The sequence below is a fragment of the Megalops cyprinoides genome, chromosome 6, assembly GCF_013368585.1.
Source record: "Megalops cyprinoides isolate fMegCyp1 chromosome 6, fMegCyp1.pri, whole genome shotgun sequence".
NCBI classification, from domain to species: domain Eukaryota; kingdom Metazoa; phylum Chordata; class Actinopteri; order Elopiformes; family Megalopidae; genus Megalops; species Megalops cyprinoides.
In genome coordinates, this window is record NC_050588.1 from 40,347,501 (window position 1) to 40,368,358 (window position 20,858).

Here is a 20,858-nt window from a genome sequence, read left to right on the forward strand (position 1 = left end):
TTCTAGATATCAATCTAGATGTCAATGGCAACCCTCCTTAGTGCGTCAGGAGGGGCTTCTGGGTAGTGTAGTGTGGCTCACATACCTGGTGCAGAAGCCATACACAACTGACAACTGAAAAACAACTGAAAAATCCTATTTTATAAGGCATTTGGCTTGTTGACAGCATTATCAAAAATATTAGAGAGGTTTTGGCACCATAAAGGTTATTTGGACCTGGTTTTGGAAACAGAATTTGATTGCCCCAAGATATCAGCACCAAAGTTTTTTGCACATGTGGTATGCATTAGGGAAGTGCTGTGCAGGGAAACTCCTGCTGAGCTTATCTTAACTTTGAAATTAATATGCTGTTCAGTATCAAGTGTTTTATATATTATTTTCCTATTTGTTTTAATTAAGTGAGCTGTATGAATGTCAGGGCAGGCATATGTAGATTCTTCATAAGCCATAATGTGGTGCTGTGAAATTTCACTTGGCCTGTGTTGCCTGAGTTGTGCCCTCCCCTGACCTCCTTTGCTCCCTCACCTGTACGTCCGCAGTACCTGGACGCCTACCTGGACTTCCTGGTGGAGCTTGGAGTCCTGTTGGGGGGTTCTGAGGAGAGGTCCCGGATGCTGATGCAGGAGATTGTGGACTTTGAGGTGGCCCTAGCCAACATCACCGTGCCCCAGGAGGAGAGACGAGACGAGGAGGCCATCTACCACAAGATCCAGGCCAAGGACCTGGCTGTGAGTATGCCACGCCCGCTGGGACACGCCCACCTTGTGACGCACTGAGACCTGATGCCCACCTTGCATGTGTGTGTACATCTTACTGTGTGTGTGTGTGTGTACATCTTACTGTGTGTGTGTGCGTGTGTGTGTATGTCTGTGTGTGCGTGTGTGTGCGTGTGTGTGTGTGTGCGTGCGCGCGTGTGTGTGTGTGTGTGTGTGTGTGTGTGTGTGTGCATGTGTGTGCATGTGTGTGCCCTGCAGACGCTGGCTCCTGCGATAGACTGGATCCCCTTCCTCAGGGAGGTTTTTGCGCCCATGGAGCTGAATGACACGGAGCCGGTGGTGGTTTATGCCAAGGAGTACCTGCAGAAGGTGTCCGACCTCATCAACGGCACAGACAAGAGGTGAGAGAGAGAGGAACGTCCCCACCTCTCTGTCACTCATCACAGCGAAGCCTCCGTCTCATTTCAGTCTCCGTCATCAGCTGCACCACCCCTTCTCCACCTCTCCATATCACCCGTCACAGTGCGCTCACCTTGAAAATGGCTCATGTTGGAGGGTTTTTATCCTGCTTTTAGCAGCTAAGTATGAAAGCTGTAAGAGTGAAATCTGTGATGATGTGGATCAGAAACCTTCCCTGTGTTCATGCCTTTAAAGATGATGACTTCTCCCTCTCCACAGCCTCCTCAACAGCTACATGATCATGAAGGTGGTGCGGAAGATGGTGTCCATCCTGGACCAGAGGTTCCAGGACGCTGAGCAGCGCTTCTTCGAGGTCATGTACGGCACCAAGAAGGTGAGGGAGGTGTGAGGCTGCAGAGGCCGGCGTCAGCAGGGCGTCCCGCCGCGGCGGCTGCCTGTGAAGTGGGCACTGTGAGCGTTAGCCGCTCCGCTAACAGACCAGGCGCAGATGATACACAGGACACTGACTGCATTGGCTGAAGTACAGAGACTGGGAACCGGTGCTAACAGACACATTAGAGAAGGAAAAGGCTTAGCATGTTGCTCACCAAAAAAGACCAGTGTGGCAAGATATGGAAAAGCTAGAAATGGACACAGGTCATTATGGGGAGTTAAAGTACAGAAATTTGATTATTTAAAAAATGTGAAAATGAGCCACTGGCACTGTGGGTGAATTAGGATATGCGAGTCTGACAGGTTGCCATGCCACCGGGCATATTCAGGGTTTCTGTATTTTCAAATTGCTTTCTGTTAATGTGGCTGATGTTTCCCACAACCACTATGGCCACACAGCTTTCTGCCTTTACTCAGTCACCCAGTGTAGACCAGTGGCCCTGTCACTGTCTGTCAGTCTCGACCACTCGATACCTGCATCTGTTCAGTCTATGCCTGTGTCTCTGGCTGCTCTCTCTCGGTCTCTCCCCGAGTGCCTCTCTCTCTCCCTCTTTATCTGCCTCCTTCCTCTCCGCCCTGCTGGGCTCAGTCTTAGTTTGGACTCTAAACATCCTCACAGGAGACAGGAAGTGGAGCGGGTGGCGAGGGTGACCGGGGTGGGTGGGGGAATCCTGTCGCTGTCAATCACTGACCCTCTCAAAACACCAGAGTCAGAGACCTTCAGCCAAGTCAGGGGGCTTCAGCAGAGTCAGAGTCAGGGGCCTTGAGCCGAGTCAGGGGCCTTGAGCCGAGTCAGGGGCCTTGAGCCGAGTCAGGGGCCTTCAGCCGAGTCAGAGTCAGGGGCCTTCAGGATAGCAGCCTGACCCCACAGCTTCATGGCCCAGCTCTCCATCTGACACCTCACCAGCACATCATTGCTGCTTTACACCAGACAAAATATGGCTGACTGGGGTGATATGTTAGTGTACTGGCTGAATACAGGAAGAACGAGAAACGGAGTCTCTTGCTGTGGTATTTGAAAGGCATGTGAAGCAGGTAGGTTTCAGTCAATTTATGTCAGCTGTGTACACAAAGAGAATGATAATGGATGTGCTGATTGGCTGTATACTCATAGAGGTTGGTCATGGATATGCTGATTGGTTGTATGTGTCAGGAGGATGGTATTGGATGTGTTGATTGGCTGTATATGCACAGAGGATGGTAATGGATGACCTGATTGGTTTGGTAGCTCAGGGCTGTGCTAATGGATGTGTTAAATGGTATAACTCAGGAGAAGCTGATGGATTTCAGACAGCGCAGTCTGTGGGGCCTGGGTTAGTGGTAGTGATCTGGCCATTTGTGTCAGGCTGTGCTAACTCTGTGTGCGCGTGTGTGTGCGTGTGTGTGCGTGTGTGTGCACGTGTGTGTGCGTGTGTGCGCGTGTGTGTGCGCGTGTGTGTGTGTGTGTGCGTGTGTGTGCGTGCGTGTGTGCGTGCGTGTGTGCGTGCGTGTGCGCGTGTGTGCGCGTGTGTGCGTGTGTGTGCGCGTGCGTGCGTGTGTGTTTCAGAGCTGCACCCCTCGCTGGAAGCTGTGTGTCAGCGACACAGATAGCGCCCTGGGCTTCGCTTTGGGGGCGCTGTTCGTCAAAGCCACCTTCACCGAGGACAGCAAGGCCATTGTGAGTGTCCCCCCGCCTATCTGCCACCCCCCCCACCATGCTCTCTCTGCCTGTCTGCTACACACACTCCCTCCCCGCCCTCTCCGCCTGTCTGCCACACACACACTCCCTCCCCGCCCTCTCCGCCTGTCTGCCACACACACACCCCCTCCCCGCTCTCTCCGCCTGTCTGCTACACACACCCCCTCCCCGCCCTCTCCGCCTGTCTGCCACACACACCCCTTCCCCGCCCTCTCCGCCTGTCTGCCACACACACACCCCCTCCCCGCCCTCTCCGCCTGTCTGCCACACACACCCCCTCCCCGCCCTCTCCGCCTGTCTGCCACACACACCCCCTCCCCGCCCTCTCCGCCTGTCTGCCACACACACCCCCTCCCCGCCCTCTCCGCCTGTCTGCCACACACACCCCCTCCCCGCCCTCTCCGCCTGACACTAACCACTCTTCCTCTGTCCACCCCTGTGTCCCGCAGGCAGAGGACATGGTGTCCGAAATCAAGCTGGCCTTCGAGGACGGTCTGCAGTATGTCAGCTGGATGGACACCGAGACCAAAAAAGCTGCCAAAGAAAAGGTACTTATACAGTACCAATCAGAGGCTGTGGGAGGGGTCACACATACAGTACCAATCAGAGGCTGTGGGAGGGGTCACACATACAGTACCAATCAGAGACTGTGGGAGGGGTCACTCATACAGTACCAATCAGAGGCTGTGGGAGGGGTCACTCATACAGTGCCAGTCAGAGACTGTGGGAGGGGTCACACATACAGTACCAATCAGAGGCTGTGGGAGGGGTCACTCATACAGTGCCAATCAGAGACTGTGGGAGGGGTCACACATACAGTGCCAATCAGAGACTGTGGGAGAGGTCACTAATACAGTGTCAATCAGAGACTGTGGGAAGGGTCATTACATTACATCATTTAGCATATGCTCTTACCCAGAGCGACTTACAAATAAGTGCATCATCCTTCTAAGAGTAGTTATCGTGAAGTATTACAAGAATAAGAAGCTGAGTTAAGTGCTGAACTAGTGTAGAGTGTTTTTCTTATAGAAAATAGGGATAGATAGAGAGGAAGGTAGACTAGAGATACAGCTTGAAAAGATGAGTTTTCGATAGTCTGCGATAACACTGTGAGTTACCTGAGAGAAGGCATCTTAGGGGGATCCTCTTATGCCAGAAAGGAGTGTTTTAACGGCGGAAGAGGATTTTAACTTACATGTGAATGTTAATGTACTGTACCTTTGCTGTTTGATCATGTTTTTAGGATAACATGGTTATAAGATGTACCTATAATACACTGGGTGCATCTTTCAGGATAGTTAAATTAATGATAAAATAAGTATTTTGCCTTCAGAGTTTTATCTTGACCAGCTGAAATGACTGGGGTTGCATGGGGTTGCCATACATTTCTGGCTAGGCAGTGCCCCCTGGTGGTATCCTGAGAAATTGAACACATCTCAGTCATTTCTCATCTCCTGTTTGACTTCCAGGCAGATGCCATCTACAACATGATTGGATATCCAAAGTTCATCATGGACCCCAAAGAGCTGGACAAAGTGTTTAATGATGTGAGTACTTTACACTGGGGCTCAGAATGGGTGTCCTGAAAAACCAGGCAGCTTGGAGCTGATGCAGTGGTTTCAAAATCCTGTGGATGCATCTCCTATTGGAACACCATACCAAAGACCGCTAGCTGTCAGAGCTGGTTTACAGATCAGCATCAGCAGTCAAGGCAGTCTATCACAGTTCCATTTCACTGGACACAATTCATTTCAGCTGTATGTTACAGGACATAATATATTTATACTTACTCTACACATCTATACTTACTCTATACATTTCAATGACATTGTACTAATCATTTGAACTACATTAAATTATACAAAGCAGAATACAATTCAGTTTTATAGTACAGGACACTGAACAGAGTACATTTCAGTTAAATTTTACTAAACTGAAAACAGATAACTACATAACACTGTTGCAGACAGAGAACATGTCAGCTACATTGTACCACATAGAATCCACTTCAGATACGTTGCACCAGCAGGATGTATGTCTGTTCTGTAAAATGTTCAGGTGAAAGAGCGCTACCTGCTGTAGCGTCAGACCTGTTGTTGGATTGGTCAGTCTGTGGCCGTGTCTAACCGGACTCGTCTTTGGCAGTTTGAGGTGGTGTCAGACCTGTATTTCCAGAACGTCATGCAGTACTACAACTTCTCAGCCAGAGTGACAGCCGACCAGCTGAGGAAGGCCCCCAACAGAGACCAGTGAGTCCCCCGTCCGAGCCACCTTCACAGAGCCTGGTCCAAAAGGCATGACCTCCCAGCTCTGGTTGATCCCAGCAGCAAACCTGTGCTTAGCACTGATCTGAGGTCAGAGTCGCTGATGGGATTCGATGTTAGAGAACAGTGTGAAAAGCACCTGAACAATGCCCTGGCCCAGAGTTTCACACTGAATCCTGTCAGAGGAAACCATTTCCCATCTTCCCTGCTCTCTATTCAGGTGCTCTGATCAGTCAGGGAAGGCCAGGTGTTACTGAATGGGGTGGCTGTGTAGCGTAGTGGTAAGGAACAGGACTCATAACCAAAAGGTTGCCGGTTCAATTCCCTGCTGGGCCACTGCCTTTGGACCCTTGGGCAAGGAACTTACCCACAATTGCCACAAATGTAAATATCCAGATGTAAATGGGTAACCTAAAAGAAAAATTATAACCATTGGCTCTGGATAAGAGCGTCTGATAAATGAGGATAATGTAATGTAATGAATGGGAGTAGGAAGCAATGGAATAGTTGAGAATGTATCACTTGTACCTGCGATTCTTCTGACCTTTCACCTCCTCCAGATGGAGTATGACCCCACCCACAGTGAACGCCTACTACAACCCCACCAAGAATGAGATGGTGTTCCCTGCTGGGATTCTCCAGGCCCCCTTCTACAGCAGGTCATGGCCAAAGTAAGCACTTCCAGGTCCCCTGCTTCTACTTCCTGTCCATACAGGGATCCTCATCAGAGCGGACAGAGGAGGAAGGATGATCTGCACATGTGCATCATCATGCCTTACGCATTGATCACTGTATTATCCTCCTGTAGTTTTATTATTATCATAGTATTTGTCTTAATGTAAATAATCATATCACATTTTATGAAACTAACCAAAGTGTCCTCACACATTTATCTGATGACCTTTTGTTTGTTTGTCAATGATATTTTCAGGGCTCTGAATTTTGGAGGTATCGGTGTGGTCATGGGGCACGAGCTGACCCACGCTTTCGATGACCAAGGTATGGCTCTCCGGCGCTGGGCTCCCTGGCGCTGGGCTCCCCGGCGCTGGGCTCTCCGGCGCTGGGCTCTCCGGCGCTGGGCTCCCCAACGCTGGGCTCCCTGACGCTGGGCTCCCCGGCGCTGGGTGGGAGGTGACTGGCACATTGTGACCCCCCGCACAGCAGTAAGAATGTGCTCTGTGTCCCGTCACAGGGCGAGAGTACGACAAGGAGGGGAACCTACGCTCCTGGTGGAAGAACTCGTCTGTGGAGGCCTTCAAGAAGCAGACTCAGTGCATGGTGGAGCAGTACAGCAACTACAGCATCAACCAGGAGCCCCTGAACGGCAAGCACACCCTGGGGGAGAACATCGCCGACAACGGGGGGCTCAAGGCAGCCTACAAGGTGAGGATGGGTGCATGGGGAGAGGGGGGGGGGGCTTTGGCCTCCAAAACATGGACCGCTGCTCTGGCCTCTGCGACCGTCGGGCAGGTGATAATGTCAGAATCCACATTCCAGCCTGGTCAGGGTGGACGCTCACCCCACAGTGTTCTTCAGCTTATCAGGATATTAAAAACGCAGTATGTGGCAAGCCGGACAAGCATGTGTCTCATGGTGTGTGTTTTATCAGCATCCTTTAGGGCCTGATGTAACTGTATTTGTTTAATGACCAACAGTTCAGAGCACCAGGCTCATTGTGTGCATGTCTGCGTAGATTATGTTCCCTGTTCTGATTGTTACATGCTTTGTGGTTTAATTAGCCTTTTCACTGGTTGTTATTCTTGCTGTTAGAGCAGAATGAATGTGTGTCGTTTACACACATACTATGCTAGATTAATAAGATAGGTAGCTACACGGAGCAGACTGTGGGGTTTCTGCACTTCTACAGGGACTAGCTTTTGGTTATCAACAAGATGAGAAACTAACCACATTCAGTATACACTCCAATAAAGTGAATGAGGTCATTTCTTGTATGTTTTTATAATAAGTAACCTGAAACCAGACATACAATCTTCTGTATGTAGACACAAATGAGAAAAAATTAACCAAAAAGGCTTGGTAGTGCTACTGCTTTTACAGCTGGGAGACCCTCAATACCTCTCCAGAAAAGGAGGAATGATTCACATAACCCCACATTAAACATCATTCTGTTAATCTGTGTAGAAATGATTGTAATGTTATTGTAATTGTAATGCCCTCAACTCGGAGAAAGACTGCCTGTTTCCTCAGTGTGTGAGAGCGTGTGAGGGGGGGGGGGGGTGTGGGGGTGATACACCTGCTTGCCTCCTGCCCCCTCCTCGCTGGTGTAGGTTACTCTGGGTCGTCCTGCGCCGCGTCCGCAGTGGAGAGGCAGGGTTTTCTCTCCCTCCCTGTAAAGCTGTGTGATACAACAGGTGGCACAGATCAGCCGGAGCTTGGCCTCAAGTAGCTCTCTCTCTCCTGCCCCCCCCGCTCCCTCTCTTTTCCTCCTCCTCTCCCTCTCTCTCTCTCTCTCTCCCGCCCCCACCCCCCCCGGTCCCTCTCTCACTCCCTCTATCTCTTTGCCTCTCTTTCCCTCCTCCTCTCCCTCTCTCTCTCTCTCTCTCTCCCACCCCCCCGGTCCCTCTCTCTCTCACTCGCTCTCTCTCTCCCTCCCTCTCTTTCCCTCCTCCTCTCCCTCTCTCTCTCTCTCCCACCCCCCCCCGGTCCCTCTCTCTCTCACTCACTCTCTCACTCACTTTCTCACTCTCTCTCTCTTCTACATTCTTTCCATTGGAGGAAAGGCCATGGGTTACGGAGCAGACGGGCAATCCATACGGGCATTCAAGTTCTGAGACAGTGTGTGTGCATGTGTGGGTGTGCATGTGTGCGTGTGTGCACACGTGTGCGTGTGTGTGTGCGCGCCTGTGCATGCGTGCATGTGTGTGTGTGTGCGTGCGTGTGTGTGTGAGTGTGCGCGTGCGTGTGTGTGGGTGTGCGCGTGTGCGCGCGTGCATGTGTGCGTGTGTGTGTAAGGAAGTGAAGTTGCATGCAGACACTCAGAGGCGTGCGCTGGCTGTTTCCTGGGGAACGCGCAGCTGTAAGGCTGTCCCTCTGCTTCTGCAGGCTTATGAGAGCTGGATCCAGAAGAATGGAGAGGAGCCTCTCCTGCCTGCTCTGGACATGACTAATCGCCAGCTCTTCTTCGTTGGATTTGCACAGGTTCGTGTTTTGATTTGTTTCGTTTCCTTTGGTGAGGCTGTTCTCCATGAAAACAGACTGGTTGTGCTCTGCAGGTGTGTGTCGGCTAGCTGTGTACCCTGCAGTGCCATGAGGTGTAGCATGTTGGTGCCACCTTGTGGTGGGATACCTTGTCTTCACGTACATTGTAATTGTGTTGGGAGGAGTGACATGTCAGGCCCTGAGCTGTGTGTGTGTGTGTGCGCATGCATTTTTGCAGGTGTGGTGCTCCGTGCGGACCCCGGAGAGTTCCCATGAGGGTGTCATCACAGACCCCCACAGCCCCTCCAGGTTCCGGGTCATCGGCACCATCTCCAACTCGCGCGAGTTCTCCAAGCACTTCAACTGCAAGCCGGACACCCCCATGAACCCCAGGCGCAAGTGTGAGCTGTGGTGATTACCCAGCATGCCAGCTGCCAGGCGGCAGAGCCGGCGTCAGGGATGGAACTCAGGCAGGGCCTTACAAGAAGCCCCAGGCACAAAACCACTGGGGTGCCCCCACTGCCCCTGACCCCACCCCTGGGCACCTCCAGCAGACTGCCTCGGCTGGAGATCCCCCAGCCCCTGCTCCGTTTGTAAAGATGAATAGTTTTTTCTTTTTAAAAAGCGCTATTTTTATATCAGAACTCTGTGACTAGGTTCTCCTCGAGTTAAGAAGAGAAGTGGAACAACGTTAAACACTGGAAAATGAAGAGGGGGAGAACTTTCTTTTTTGCCAATTCAGGTTTTTTGAATAAATGTGGAGTTACGATTTTATTTTAAAATGGGAAGTAATATTTATTTTCTGCCTTGTTGCTGTTTCCTCCTGTTGTAGTTTTTTTTGTACTCTGGATACCGGTATCACTTAATGCTGCCAGTTTTGACAATGCGAGACCAAATGCCATGATGTAGTAGTTTGGCCCAGGACAGCATACATGAAGACATGCAGGGTAAAAGATCAAGGCTCCAGCAGACTGTGGTGCAGTGATTTTCCTGCCACACTAACCAGCCAGAGTTAGCATGTCCTGTGGCTGCCAGTGTGTCATTAATCTTGTTTAATTGGCATGTTATCTCTGCTCATTGATCTGCGAAGGTTAGTGTCCCATTACTGTGAAAGAGACTGTGTGCAAAGGCTAATGAGGCCAAAATCTAATGCCTGTGGGAACATGATGGCATGTTAATGTTCCACCCTGCAGACAGGAATCCAAAGCGGCCCTCACAGCTTGCAGAATAACTGCGTTATGAGACTGTCTGTCTTTTGGTTACCATGATTAAAATAAGCATTTCTGGAGGTTTATCAGAAAGCATACACATTGGGCATAGATTTGCTATAGGCAGTTAGCAGATTTCTTAAATTATTTTAATAGCTTCTTATAAGTCATGTTCTGTTTACCATTCTTTTGGCAAAGGGTGGAGTCCCTACACTTTAACTATTGCTTATTATTACAGAAAAAGAGCAGCGACAGAATGTTACTGTGAGTGTTTCTTGCACTGTTGTGTTTATACAACAGCATTTGTGTAAAAATGTTCTGTGAATCTCATCCGAGCTCAGGATTCCGGATCATTCTGCTGGACTCTGCTTTTTCTCTTTAACCTTCTCCCTGATCCCTAAAAGCAAACATACCTCCAGCATTGCTCCATTTCCTGTGTTCTGTCTGAAAAATTCAAGCCATTAAAACCAAACATAATTGTTGCTTCACACCATTATATCTTGCTTTGTGAATAATTTTGATTTTTCAAACAAACAAAAGGGCATTTTTGGAAAATGATAAAGACAGTGGAGTTGCATATTTGATTGGCAGGCATCCCTATGTTGCCAGATTTAATGACCTTGCTCAGAGGTACAGCAGCAGTACTCCTAGAACCTGCAGCCACATGGTTAACAGCAGACTTGCTGAAGCACTAAGCCTCAGAAATGTTCTAACGAAGCCTCCTGACCTTTTTCATGATCACAGTGCAGAAATCATTCTGTGGAAAGTGTTGCCAGTGGAATGCAATAAGCAAGTCTGTGCCGGGTGGAAATGAGCAACTTGGCAGGCTCGACAAAGATTCATCCGGAACACGGACTGCTCACCACTGTAGGGGGAGTGGAACACGACACTCTCCTCCCCAAAAGAATTAGGTCATACATCATTCACAAAGTAAGGTAATATGACTAGAATGTTAAATGATTCCATTCAATAAACACACATAGTAACAATATATGCAAGACACACACCCTTAAGTAAAAATTTTAAAGAGCATTTTCCCGCAGTCAGGTCAGGTGCTAGGACTTCCAAACGCTGGTCTAAGGTACAGAGGGTTACCACGGTATGGAAATTAAAGGTGCTAAATGTTCCCGTCTCTTCCTCCCCTGATTCAGCCTGGGGTTTAAATATTTGGTTTAGACACAAATGTGTGGTTTAAAAAACGTTTTTGATTATGTTGAAAGGCTATCAACAGATCGTGGACAGGGTGAGCTGCAGGCTGGATACCCCACACAATATTCTGACCATTTTGGTTGATTGGCTGGTGTATCTTTTATGCTTTAGAGAGGCAAGGCTCTGCGGGAGCCTGGCTCCGCGTCAGTGTACGTTTGGGAGGGACAGGGGCCAAACCTAGTCAATGTTGGCAGAATGTAATGAACTAACTACATCATAATGGACCACCATGAATGGTAACAGCAGTGTCCCCCTTAAACTTCAGGTGAAACCGACGTTCCTCCGGTGGAAAGAATTGTCTGAAACCCTGAACGCTCGACAGACTTTAACTTTACACGCTTCCAACAGTAGACGGTTAAGCACCTCATCGGTCAAAGTACTGACACACTACTGGCTTTTTGTTACCACTAGATGTCGCTATACCGCTACAAGTAACGTGCTGGGACATACACATACACACTAGAGAAATTACATAATTCGTATCAATATGCATTGTTTTTTCTCTGGTTTTACTATGTCTCTTCAACTGAAATATCGACCGAACGATACCATTTCCTATATTTTTGGTATAACTTTATATCAAAAGTTTCGTATAGTTCATCCAAGTTTTACACTTTTAGTCTGCTTGTGCAACCTTACATCCTGTAAATGCATTTGGTTGGATCGATACAAATATATTGGCGTTAATGCTATAAACGTACAGTAGAAAATATTGCTATGAAAATCAGCCAAGTATTTGGAACAATACATCCTCAATCCAAATCAATGTCGTCGAGCAAAATCGGAGATACTCGAATATGACGTCACTGACTCGAAGATGGAAAAGCGTTTTCCGGAAATAGCCGACGTTTCCCGAACCGTCTGTCCTACCGGACTGCTGGAGGCGGCCGCCACGCCATGTTGAGCGCAATCTCACATCTCACTGAAAAATGACTTTAAAATATCACTTTCTTCAAATAAAGGTTAAGTAACCGAAGAAGGAGAAAGCGGCGACATCCCATAGGGAAGCAGAACCGAACCGGATCCGCAGAGATCCCGGCCGGGGAAGGGGGAGACCAGCCCCCCACCGTCCCCATGAAGACTGAACCCCAATATTAAGCGACTTTCCACAAAACGGGCATTTTTGCAGCTGCTATCCCGAGAAGGCGCAGGGTTTTTAGGCCTGCTCCAGGAGGACTGCATCGCTGTTTATGTATGATAACTGTTTATAGATTTAAAAATTCTACATCAATATTTATTAGCGCATTTTTTCTTTTGTTTAATTTTTGCAATGAGTTTGCCGCCGAAAGCGGTACCGAAATCAGCTGCCGCTGTAGTAACTGGACCTGGAACCGGCCCGTCTCCGTCGGGCCAACTGCGGGCTACACTGACCCACGGGTCGCTGCCGCCGGGAGCCCCGGTCGCTCCGCAGCCGCCACCGCCGTATCCTTCATAGACAGTTCCTCCGCTCCGGTCCACGCAGGCATCGGTGTGAAAATACGGGATTATTTGGGAAGGATGGAGTTAGCCGGCTGGCTAACTAACCTGAAACCGGCTAGCTCGTTGGGTCGAATAACCATCCTCAGAGAAAAGTGCAGTTCAGCGCCTTCGTGGTAGCTAGCGTTAGCTGTGTTTTGGGAAGGAGGGGGACAGTGGTGGGGATGGGCAGCCTGGCTAGCCGGTTAGCAGTAAGTAGTCAGTTAGGTATCCATTAGCAGTCAGCTAGCCGGTTAGCAGTAACTAGCCAGTTAGCTGGCCATTAGCAGTTAGCTAGCCGGTTAGCAGCATAAAGCGGCTGTTGCTAAGCTAGCGAGCTCTGTTATCTGAACTTGACAGTTCATGCTTTCACTGAGAACAGTGCGATTTTGGTTGGTATCAGGGTTGTGTCAACACACGATACGATTGATCACTGTCTGGATTTAATTACTGTCAACCAATAAAAACACACGTCTTGAGTAACTTTAAAAATGTGTATTTGTTCTGGATACGCGGGGCCTGCCGTTGTCAGGATCTCCGCTTGTTTTGCTGCGGGCAGCTTAAGGCCTTGCGCAGTAGCTATAGGTGGCTAATTCGGAATTGATGGAATAACCATGCTAATGTTAGATAAGTGATCTAGGTAACGTTAGCGACCTTCCCATCTAACATTAGGCAAAAGGCATCTGATTGCTGCTGTTTGTGGAATTTGCCTGACGGGCTGTGACCGGCTGGCTTTGCGGTTTCATGCGGGTTCACGACGCCGGTAAACGGCGCAGTGGTGCGTGTCTGCATCGCTTTGGATTGCTTAAGTTCTGTGATTACCGTCGAAACTGAATGCATTATTCCTGGAAACGCTTTGTTGGGTTTACCGTGATTGGGGCAGGGAGGCTTGCGTACGGGATCAATGCGTGCTCTAAATCTGATCTCTATGTGCGAGGTATATACAGTATATCACATACTGGTGACCGCGATTACAGGAAGCTTCATAATTTGTAAAGCAGTGCAATAAAATGAAGGTTTTTCGAAGCACAACATCCCAAAGGCTAACCCCCCCCCCCCCCCCCCGGTAAATTACTACGATTAATTAATTTTGCCCGTGATCAAACGGCCGGCGACAGAAAGATAATGCCGCACCGTGCTGGTGTGAGTGTGTTTACGAGTCTGAACGACAGATCGACTCGCCCTGTTTACACAGCTCACAGATGAAGTGTTTGTTGACATCTGCCAGTCGAAGAGCCTCCGCGAGTTGATTGCCTTCGGCGAAGCCTGCTTACCATCACTGTAATGAGGGATCAAGTAAAATTAGCTCCCTGTGTCCGGTAATAGCTGTAGGAAGACTACAGCTCGGTAAGTCAGCTGTAAAAATGTCACTCGTTATGAAGGTAGCTATGTGTCTCAGTTCATCTCATTCTAATGTGAAGATTGTGTCTTTTTTCTAATCCTAAGTGACACAGCGTGGGGTTATCAACAGGATGTCCAGGTGCTGTCCAGTAGAAATCAGTTGATGGGATGGCAGTAGTTGCCAAGGTAGGAAAAGCATTACCTAGTCTAGTAGAGGAAAAAAGGAGGAAAAGGTTGAAAGTCATGCTTATATTGTCATATGTGTCTGCAGAAATGTTAGAAGCGGTGGCAGGATGTTTCTGTGTTGTAGATGACAGAAGCCTTCTGTGGTTCTGTGTAGCAGTGCCTCTCGTCATACGGTAATACTGCTGCTTGCTGTCCTGGCTCATGGTGACATCAGTCACAGTGCAGAGCGTTGAGCTGTCCTCCGAAAGCAGGACTAACCGCAGTCCAGCGCTGACTGCATAGGTTAAACACTCCCGAGCTTCAGGGTGTCAGGTGCATTTCCTGGGGTGCGTTTCATTGTGCCCCAGGTTCTGTTCCGGCCCATAGTACTGACTCAGTCCGGTTATCTGACCCGAACATGCACACACAGGCCCCTGCATACAACATGGTGTAGCTGAGGGCAAAACGTGTGTCCTGTACGCCCTTCACTTTCCCCTATGCAGTGTCTGCAGTTTGCTTAAAGGTGGAGAATAAAATAACATTGTTTTTGTGAATTTGGCCAGGCCAGGCTGTTGTTTGTTTTGCTGTGCAGTCTTCTTCCATTCCGTAGACATGGATATTGCTTGAGCTATAGACCAGTGGATTGTGGGTAGCTTTATGTCTGGGAGGTGTATTCATGTAAGTGTTGTTGTGTTGGAGCATCTTTGTGACTCAGATCCCCTGTATTAAGCTGGTGACAGAGTGACAGGGTATGGCAGGTGGAGCTTGCTAAGAAAAAGTAGGGACTTTCACAGAGTGAAAACACACAAGTGACCTCCTAAAAACCCCTTCAATCCATATGGAGGATGACTGGTGTAAGAGTCATACAGACCACACCAGCCACACCACTACACCTGTCTAATCCCTTCCAGTTGTGTTGTGACATTGTCCAAAAGTTGAAACGTAAATGTTCAGTTTATGTTGTTACGTTTATGAGTTCAGTTGTTTGGTTACCCTTTGTTAGGTCTTTATGTTAGATGTTTTCCTCGTGCTGGCGACCTGTGCAGATTGCGTTTAAACCCGTTAACCCCAGCAGTGGCCTGCAGCCGCTGTGGGAGAGGGAATGAGGTTTGTTTGTGTCGGTGCTCTGCGTAGCACCCTGCTTGTCTGGCCAGGCAGTGTGTAAACACGGCAGCGCCTCTCGCTGGCCCGCATTGCGAGTGTCGGGTTTCCCGCCGCCCTCTCGAAAACTCCCCGCTTCGGTTTCAGGGAACGTGTTTACCTCTTGCCCCAGGCAGGTGGAGTTTGGAGCTGGCATCAGTAACGCTGTCACTCTGGAACAGGGTCCTGGTCATTGATACTTGGGACACTATTGAGGATAACCACTTACGTTCAGTTTATCTTACCAGCCACGGCCACGTAAATCACCCTGGATGAGACTGTGCAGGGTAAATAAATCTGAATTAAATGCCCATTTAGCAGCAGTGAAGTGCTCCCCATACCAAGCTCTAAATGCCTAAGTCATGTGACCAGGCGAATTCCCAGGGCTGAATTGTATCTTATCAGAGGGCGACTCCAGGTCCACTTGTGAATGTGTCAATCATGTGACTTTGCTCATTTGGCCACAGGTGCACTAAGCACGAGCCCTGACTCTGTTCCTCACAGCTGAACAGAAGCCTTGGTGATGAACTCGCTGAACCTGGGAGGAGCAGCTCGTATGTGCCAGCTTTGGCCGTTTGGAGTTTTCAATGTGAAATTATATCTCTTTAGTGGGATGTCCCTATGGATTGAATTGTAGTGCTTCATACGTTTAAACTTTAAAAGTTCTGAGACACTCAGACTGCTTTTTTAATTATGTACATACACACACACATACACAGTTCAGCTGCAGCAGGTGAGGTGGGGTGCCTTGTGGGTTGCACAGCCAGGGTGTACTGCCTGACTGGAGTCCAACTGCACATGGTTGCCAGTGTCAGTGAAAGAGGCACGCCGCGCCCCTATGACCTGCTGGTGTTTTCACACAGGTTGCGCTGGTTCAGAGCTGCTCCACGTCGTTTTGATTGATATTGTTTGGGTCAAGCCCCTGGCAGGGGAGAATGCCATTACTACACACTCGCGCATACTGCTCCAGCTCAGTGCACCCCCGCTCTCTCTCTCTGTCTCTCTCTCTCTCTCTCTCTTTCCCTCTCCCTCTCTGTGTCTCTCGCTCTCTCTCTCTTTCCCTCTCCCTCTCTGTGTCTCTCGCTCTCTCTCTTTCTCTCTCTCTCTTTCTCCCTTTCTCTTTCTCTCTCTCTGTCTCTCTCGCTCTCTCTTTCTCTCTCTCTCTCGTCCCCCCCCCCCTCCCCCTTCATTGCTGCTGCTGCTGCTCTCCAGGGCGAATAGCCAGAATTTAACCCTGCTGTTCCCGGGAAGGTACTAATCTCTTATTCACATGCAAAATCAGATTGACCCAGATTTAAAAGGTATATTTAACCTTGAAGCAGGTTTTTTAGTTTTGACTCGGGATCCTGTGGTCTGTGTGGCACTCTCAGGTGCCTAAACAGTCTCTCCTCTCTCTCTCGCCCTGTCTCACTCCCCCCCTCTATCTCCCCCCCACCTCTCTCTCTCTCTCTCTCTACCCCCCTGTCTTTTCCCCTCTCCCTGTCCCCCTCCCCCTCTCCTCTCCCCCTCTCCCCTCTCTCTCTCCCTCTCTCTGCGTGGTGTGGTAATCACTGCCCTGTTCCCCTGAGCTGTCTGTGTCTCGCCTCTCCCTGCAGACGGGATTCCCAGTGAAGGGATGTTCCTGAAGCGGAGGGGGGACGGGGCTGCTCCGGTTGCCGGGGCGACGGCTGGCGCATGTGGCGGCCGCTGCGCGCTCCAGACAATGGCAGCGCTGCTTAGCATGCAGGGCGAGGGCGCCATTCCCACCGGCGACAACAATGCGCCTGCGGCAGCCGCAACGCAGTGGGGACACAGGCGCCTCTCTGCGTCTCCTCCATCCTCCTCCATCCCCTCCCTTTCCCCCTCTTTTAATCCCTCGGCTGACTGAGTGTATGCTGGCCCTGGGCAGTAACAGTGTGCCCAGTGTAACTTCATTAGTTGTGTGAGAGGAAGGGCTGGTATTGCTGTAACATGCGTGAGAACCTGCTGGCAGTGTGGCTCAAGTCGCTGTCCTCAGGTCGGGTGCTGTGGGGCCCCCGGCAGGCGGGGGGGTGTGGCTGTGCGGGGCAGGCTGGAGCCAGCCACTCAAAGGTGGTGTTGCGCTCTGACAGACAGAGATGGGTGTGGCCTCCTGTGTTTGCAGCCTCCATCAGCGTTGCTTTGCCTCAGTGGTAATGGACAGGACGGATTGCCTCTGTTCTGCTTCTGTAGCCCAGCGGTCCCTCCTACAGGACAGCCCCAGGCCAGCTGGAAACGCCCCAGGAGGGCTTTCTGCCACCAGCGGGTAGCTGCTGCAGTGGCCCTGAAAATGAATTCCTCACATGAGGTGAGGGTAGCAACCTTATCCAGCTTCGTTACAGCTGGAAGCTTGTGCACTGCCACTGGGAACCGACTAGCTCACCTGTCAGTCTGCCAGTCACATCCAGTCAAAATGCATGGAGTATTTGGAGGGTTATGAATTTTGATTCATGAATTTGGATTCGGATGCATTTTGCTGATGTGGTGCCACGTGCGTTTACTGCTAATCTAAAACTTTCTGTCTTTTTTAATTACATTCTGTGCAATAGCCAGAGCACTTTTCCTCTTTGTGTATCATTCTGCACCATCCTGGTGACAGCGGTTTTGATTGCAGAATGGACTAAGAAAAAAACGAAACATTCGTGCTAGTGTTGTTGCTTTGAGGTACACAGGGACCACAGTGACATAAATAACACAGTGAAATAACAACATACTTTTTTTTGAACAAAGGAGGCACTCACATCAGCTTCGGCGGGCATTGTTCCCAAAATAAGGCTGAGAATTGGGGGTTAAAGTCTAGGGCTGGTACCCTAGATCTTATGGGTGGAGTTTGTATACACAGAGGAATCCTGCCTGGATGTCTTGCCCAATCGGTTCACCCCCCCATGTGTCAAACCACAATAGTCACGGCCGTGGTGGCCCAGGGTGATCGAGTGGGTGGAGCCAGAGATGGGGACCAATGGGAGAAGGGGCTGCCTGGCTGGGATTAACCTTTCCTGCACTTGCCCCTCGGTGGGGCGTTGCCGTGGAGTCAGCACTAACCAGGCGGCTGGCCTTCCTGTAGAGCGGTTTCCTCTTTGGTCCCTGGTGCAGAAGAGCATGGGTTTGTTCAGGAAAGAAAGGAATAACCAGCAGAAGCAGACGAGTGAATCCCGAAAGCACGTGTTCTCTGACACGCTGTTGCTGCTGCAGCGTGGGTGTCCTGCCGCTGGCCGAGGGGCTCTCCTTTCTCAGAGAGCGTGTATCTGCAGAGGCCCAACGGAGCGGGAGCAGAAGTGAGCACAGCGCTGTTCTGCAGGTACTGGCGCATTAGGAGGACCGTTCTGAAAGCCCAGTAAAAACTGACCGCTGTGCACATGGAGAGGATTTATCGTGGGCTATTAAAAGCCGCCATCGAACAGACGGATGGATTTGATTGTGCAATCAAGCCCTAAACAGCCACAGCAATCTGATCCTCTGTGATTTCAGAAAGCAGTTTTCCTGCCAGCTGCCTGGCGTGTTTTAGGAAGTGTTTCACTAATGCTTTTCCCTGTAGACACAAATCAAACATGGCGTGAGTGTCTGTGCCTTCGTGTGACTGCGGTCACTCTGCCCTTGGGGCGGCTCACACAGGGACGGGTCACAGGAAGAGAAGATGACATGAGGGGCTCAGTGTGAGACACCTCCCCAGTGCTGCAGCGTGGAGCATCTCCAGCTGTAAGGCCCCTCTCACAGGGGTCTCTCTCCAGCTGTAAGGCCCTTCTCACAGGGGTCTCTCTCCATCTGTAAGGCCCCTCTCACAGGGGTCTCTCTCCAGCTGTAAGGCTCTATCATCTGTCTCTCTGCTTTTTAAAAACGCTGTGCTGTAGTACTCTCTGCTCTCTCAGCACACAGGAGCTGTGCTCGCTGTGTCTCGCTTTTTATGCTTATTAAAGTCCTTCTCCCTCTCAGAGGAGTCTGTTGGCAGGACGCCTGGTGGAGTCAAGGGCTCTGGTTTGTTTAGGGTGGGTGTACCTAGGCAGAGAGAGAAAGAAAAGTGTTGAAGAGAAAAAGGAAAGACAGACTTTGTTTCTTTGAAACCATGTGACTTGTGTTCGCTGAGAATGCTGCGTTGTCAGAGGGTCTGTGAGTGTCACTGTCATCCCACCTCACCCCTCTCTCTGTCTCCTCTCCCGCTGAGCCTGCTGCCCAAATCATGCCCTGAGATCCCAGCCGAGCTTTCCTTTGCCGCTTCTGTGTGAGGTCTGAAGACCACTCAAGTTATCTGGCCCTTTCTGCCAAGTGCTGTGTCCTATTCTTTGCTTTCAGTTTGCTGATGGCAGAGTTTGAGTTACTCCAGAAATGATTATATATTGAAAGTGCTTTTCCATGATTTTTATATTATGTGACTTTTTACACAGGGCTTGGTAAATGTTCGGGTTGGTGTCTCTGTTTAATGTTTTGTTTAAGTCAGCAGCCTGCTGAACATTTCCGCCGTGTGGCTGCTTGTCTTATTACTCATGTTGAGTCCACATCTTGTATCCATATTAAAAGTCCCATCACCAGCCTGTATTTGGAATCAGCGTCAGAAATGTCACAGAATTAATCAGATGAATCTGACTGCAGACTCTGCTGTATGACAGCGGCAGATGGATGTTCTTCCTGTTTGTATGATGTGTAGGATGCTGTAGTGGCTCTGACTGCCTCTCACAGGGCTGGTGTTTACACTGTGGCCGTGGTGACGGCCCGGCCTCTCCTCCTCCTGCTGTTTTGGCCTTAAGTTGACGCTGTGCCAGTTTTCTCCTTAACGCGCCGCTGCCCAGGATCCCGCGAGTCCAGCCCTCTCTGGAAGACCGCATCTTCCCTGCGCAGCCCGGTGTCGCTGCCATCTACAGCGTGAGTGAGAGCTGGGCCTGCATGTCCCAGTACAGCAACGCTCATCACATTCACTCACCCTAACCCCCCCTACAGCAACGCTCATCACATTCACTCACCCTAACCCCCCCTACAGCAAACCTGCATCGCTCATCACATTCACTCACCCTAACCCCCCCTACAGCAACGCTGCATCACATTCACTCACCCTAACCCCCCCTACAGCAACGCTGCATCACATTCACTCACCCTAACCCCCCCTACAGCAATGCTGCATCACATTCACTCACCCTAACCCCCCCTACAGCAACGCTGCATCGCTCATCACATTCACTCACCCTAACCCCCCCTACAGCAACGCTGCATCACATTCACTCACCCTAACCCCCCCTACAGCAACGCTGCATCACATTCACTCACCCTAACCCCCCCTACAGCAACGCTGCATCGCTCATCACATTCACTCACCCTAACCCCCCCTACAGCAACGCTGCATCACTCATCACATTCACTCACCCTAACCCCCCCTACAGCAACGCTGCATCGCTCATCACATTCAGTCCCTTTCCCCCACTCTACTGAAACAGTCTCTCACTCACCACACTCGCTCACCCTCCCCCCATTACCTCCAACACTGCATCATTCATCACGCTGACTCATCACATTTCACTCACCCTCCCCCCCATGTTACAGAAATTCTATGTCACTCGTCACACTCACTCACCCTCCCTCACTCTTATTCCTGAAGCACTGTTATCAGTCATCTCATTCACTCAGCTCCACCCTCCTGCCAGTGTGTCCTCTCAAACATCACACAATCACGGTAACATTCCCTCTTCAG

At 50.1% G+C, this 20,858-nt stretch overlaps 2 protein-coding genes across 9 annotated transcripts in view; both read left to right on the forward strand.

The window, feature by feature from the left end:
* Window positions 1-10,362, forward strand: part of ece1 (endothelin converting enzyme 1) — a 30,835-nt gene extending 20,473 nt beyond the window's left edge. For all 5 annotated transcript variants that reach the window (XM_036531070.1, XM_036531066.1, XM_036531067.1 and 2 more), the window contains 12 exons: window positions 540-728; window positions 975-1,117; window positions 1,395-1,509; window positions 3,115-3,225; window positions 3,696-3,794; window positions 4,716-4,793; window positions 5,392-5,495; window positions 6,071-6,181; window positions 6,442-6,509; window positions 6,703-6,893; window positions 8,574-8,669; window positions 8,908-10,362. In XM_036531070.1, coding sequence (XP_036386963.1) covers window positions 540-728; window positions 975-1,117; window positions 1,395-1,509; window positions 3,115-3,225; window positions 3,696-3,794; window positions 4,716-4,793; window positions 5,392-5,495; window positions 6,071-6,181; window positions 6,442-6,509; window positions 6,703-6,893; window positions 8,574-8,669; window positions 8,908-9,084 — 1,482 coding nt within the window. In that variant the 3' untranslated portion in view covers window positions 9,085-10,362. The remainder of the gene's footprint in view (window positions 1-539; window positions 729-974; window positions 1,118-1,394; window positions 1,510-3,114; window positions 3,226-3,695; window positions 3,795-4,715; window positions 4,794-5,391; window positions 5,496-6,070; window positions 6,182-6,441; window positions 6,510-6,702; window positions 6,894-8,573; window positions 8,670-8,907) is intronic.
* Window positions 10,363-12,275: 1,913 nt separating this feature from the next.
* The window catches only part of eif4g3a (eukaryotic translation initiation factor 4 gamma, 3a), a 41,620-nt gene continuing 33,037 nt past the window's right edge, over window positions 12,276-20,858 (forward strand). For all 4 annotated transcript variants that reach the window (XM_036531111.1, XM_036531112.1, XM_036531113.1 and 1 more), the window contains exons 1-2: window positions 12,276-12,508; window positions 19,966-20,038. In XM_036531111.1, coding sequence (XP_036387004.1) covers window positions 12,357-12,508; window positions 19,966-20,038 — 225 coding nt within the window. In that variant the 5' untranslated portion in view covers window positions 12,276-12,356. The remainder of the gene's footprint in view (window positions 12,509-19,965; window positions 20,039-20,858) is intronic.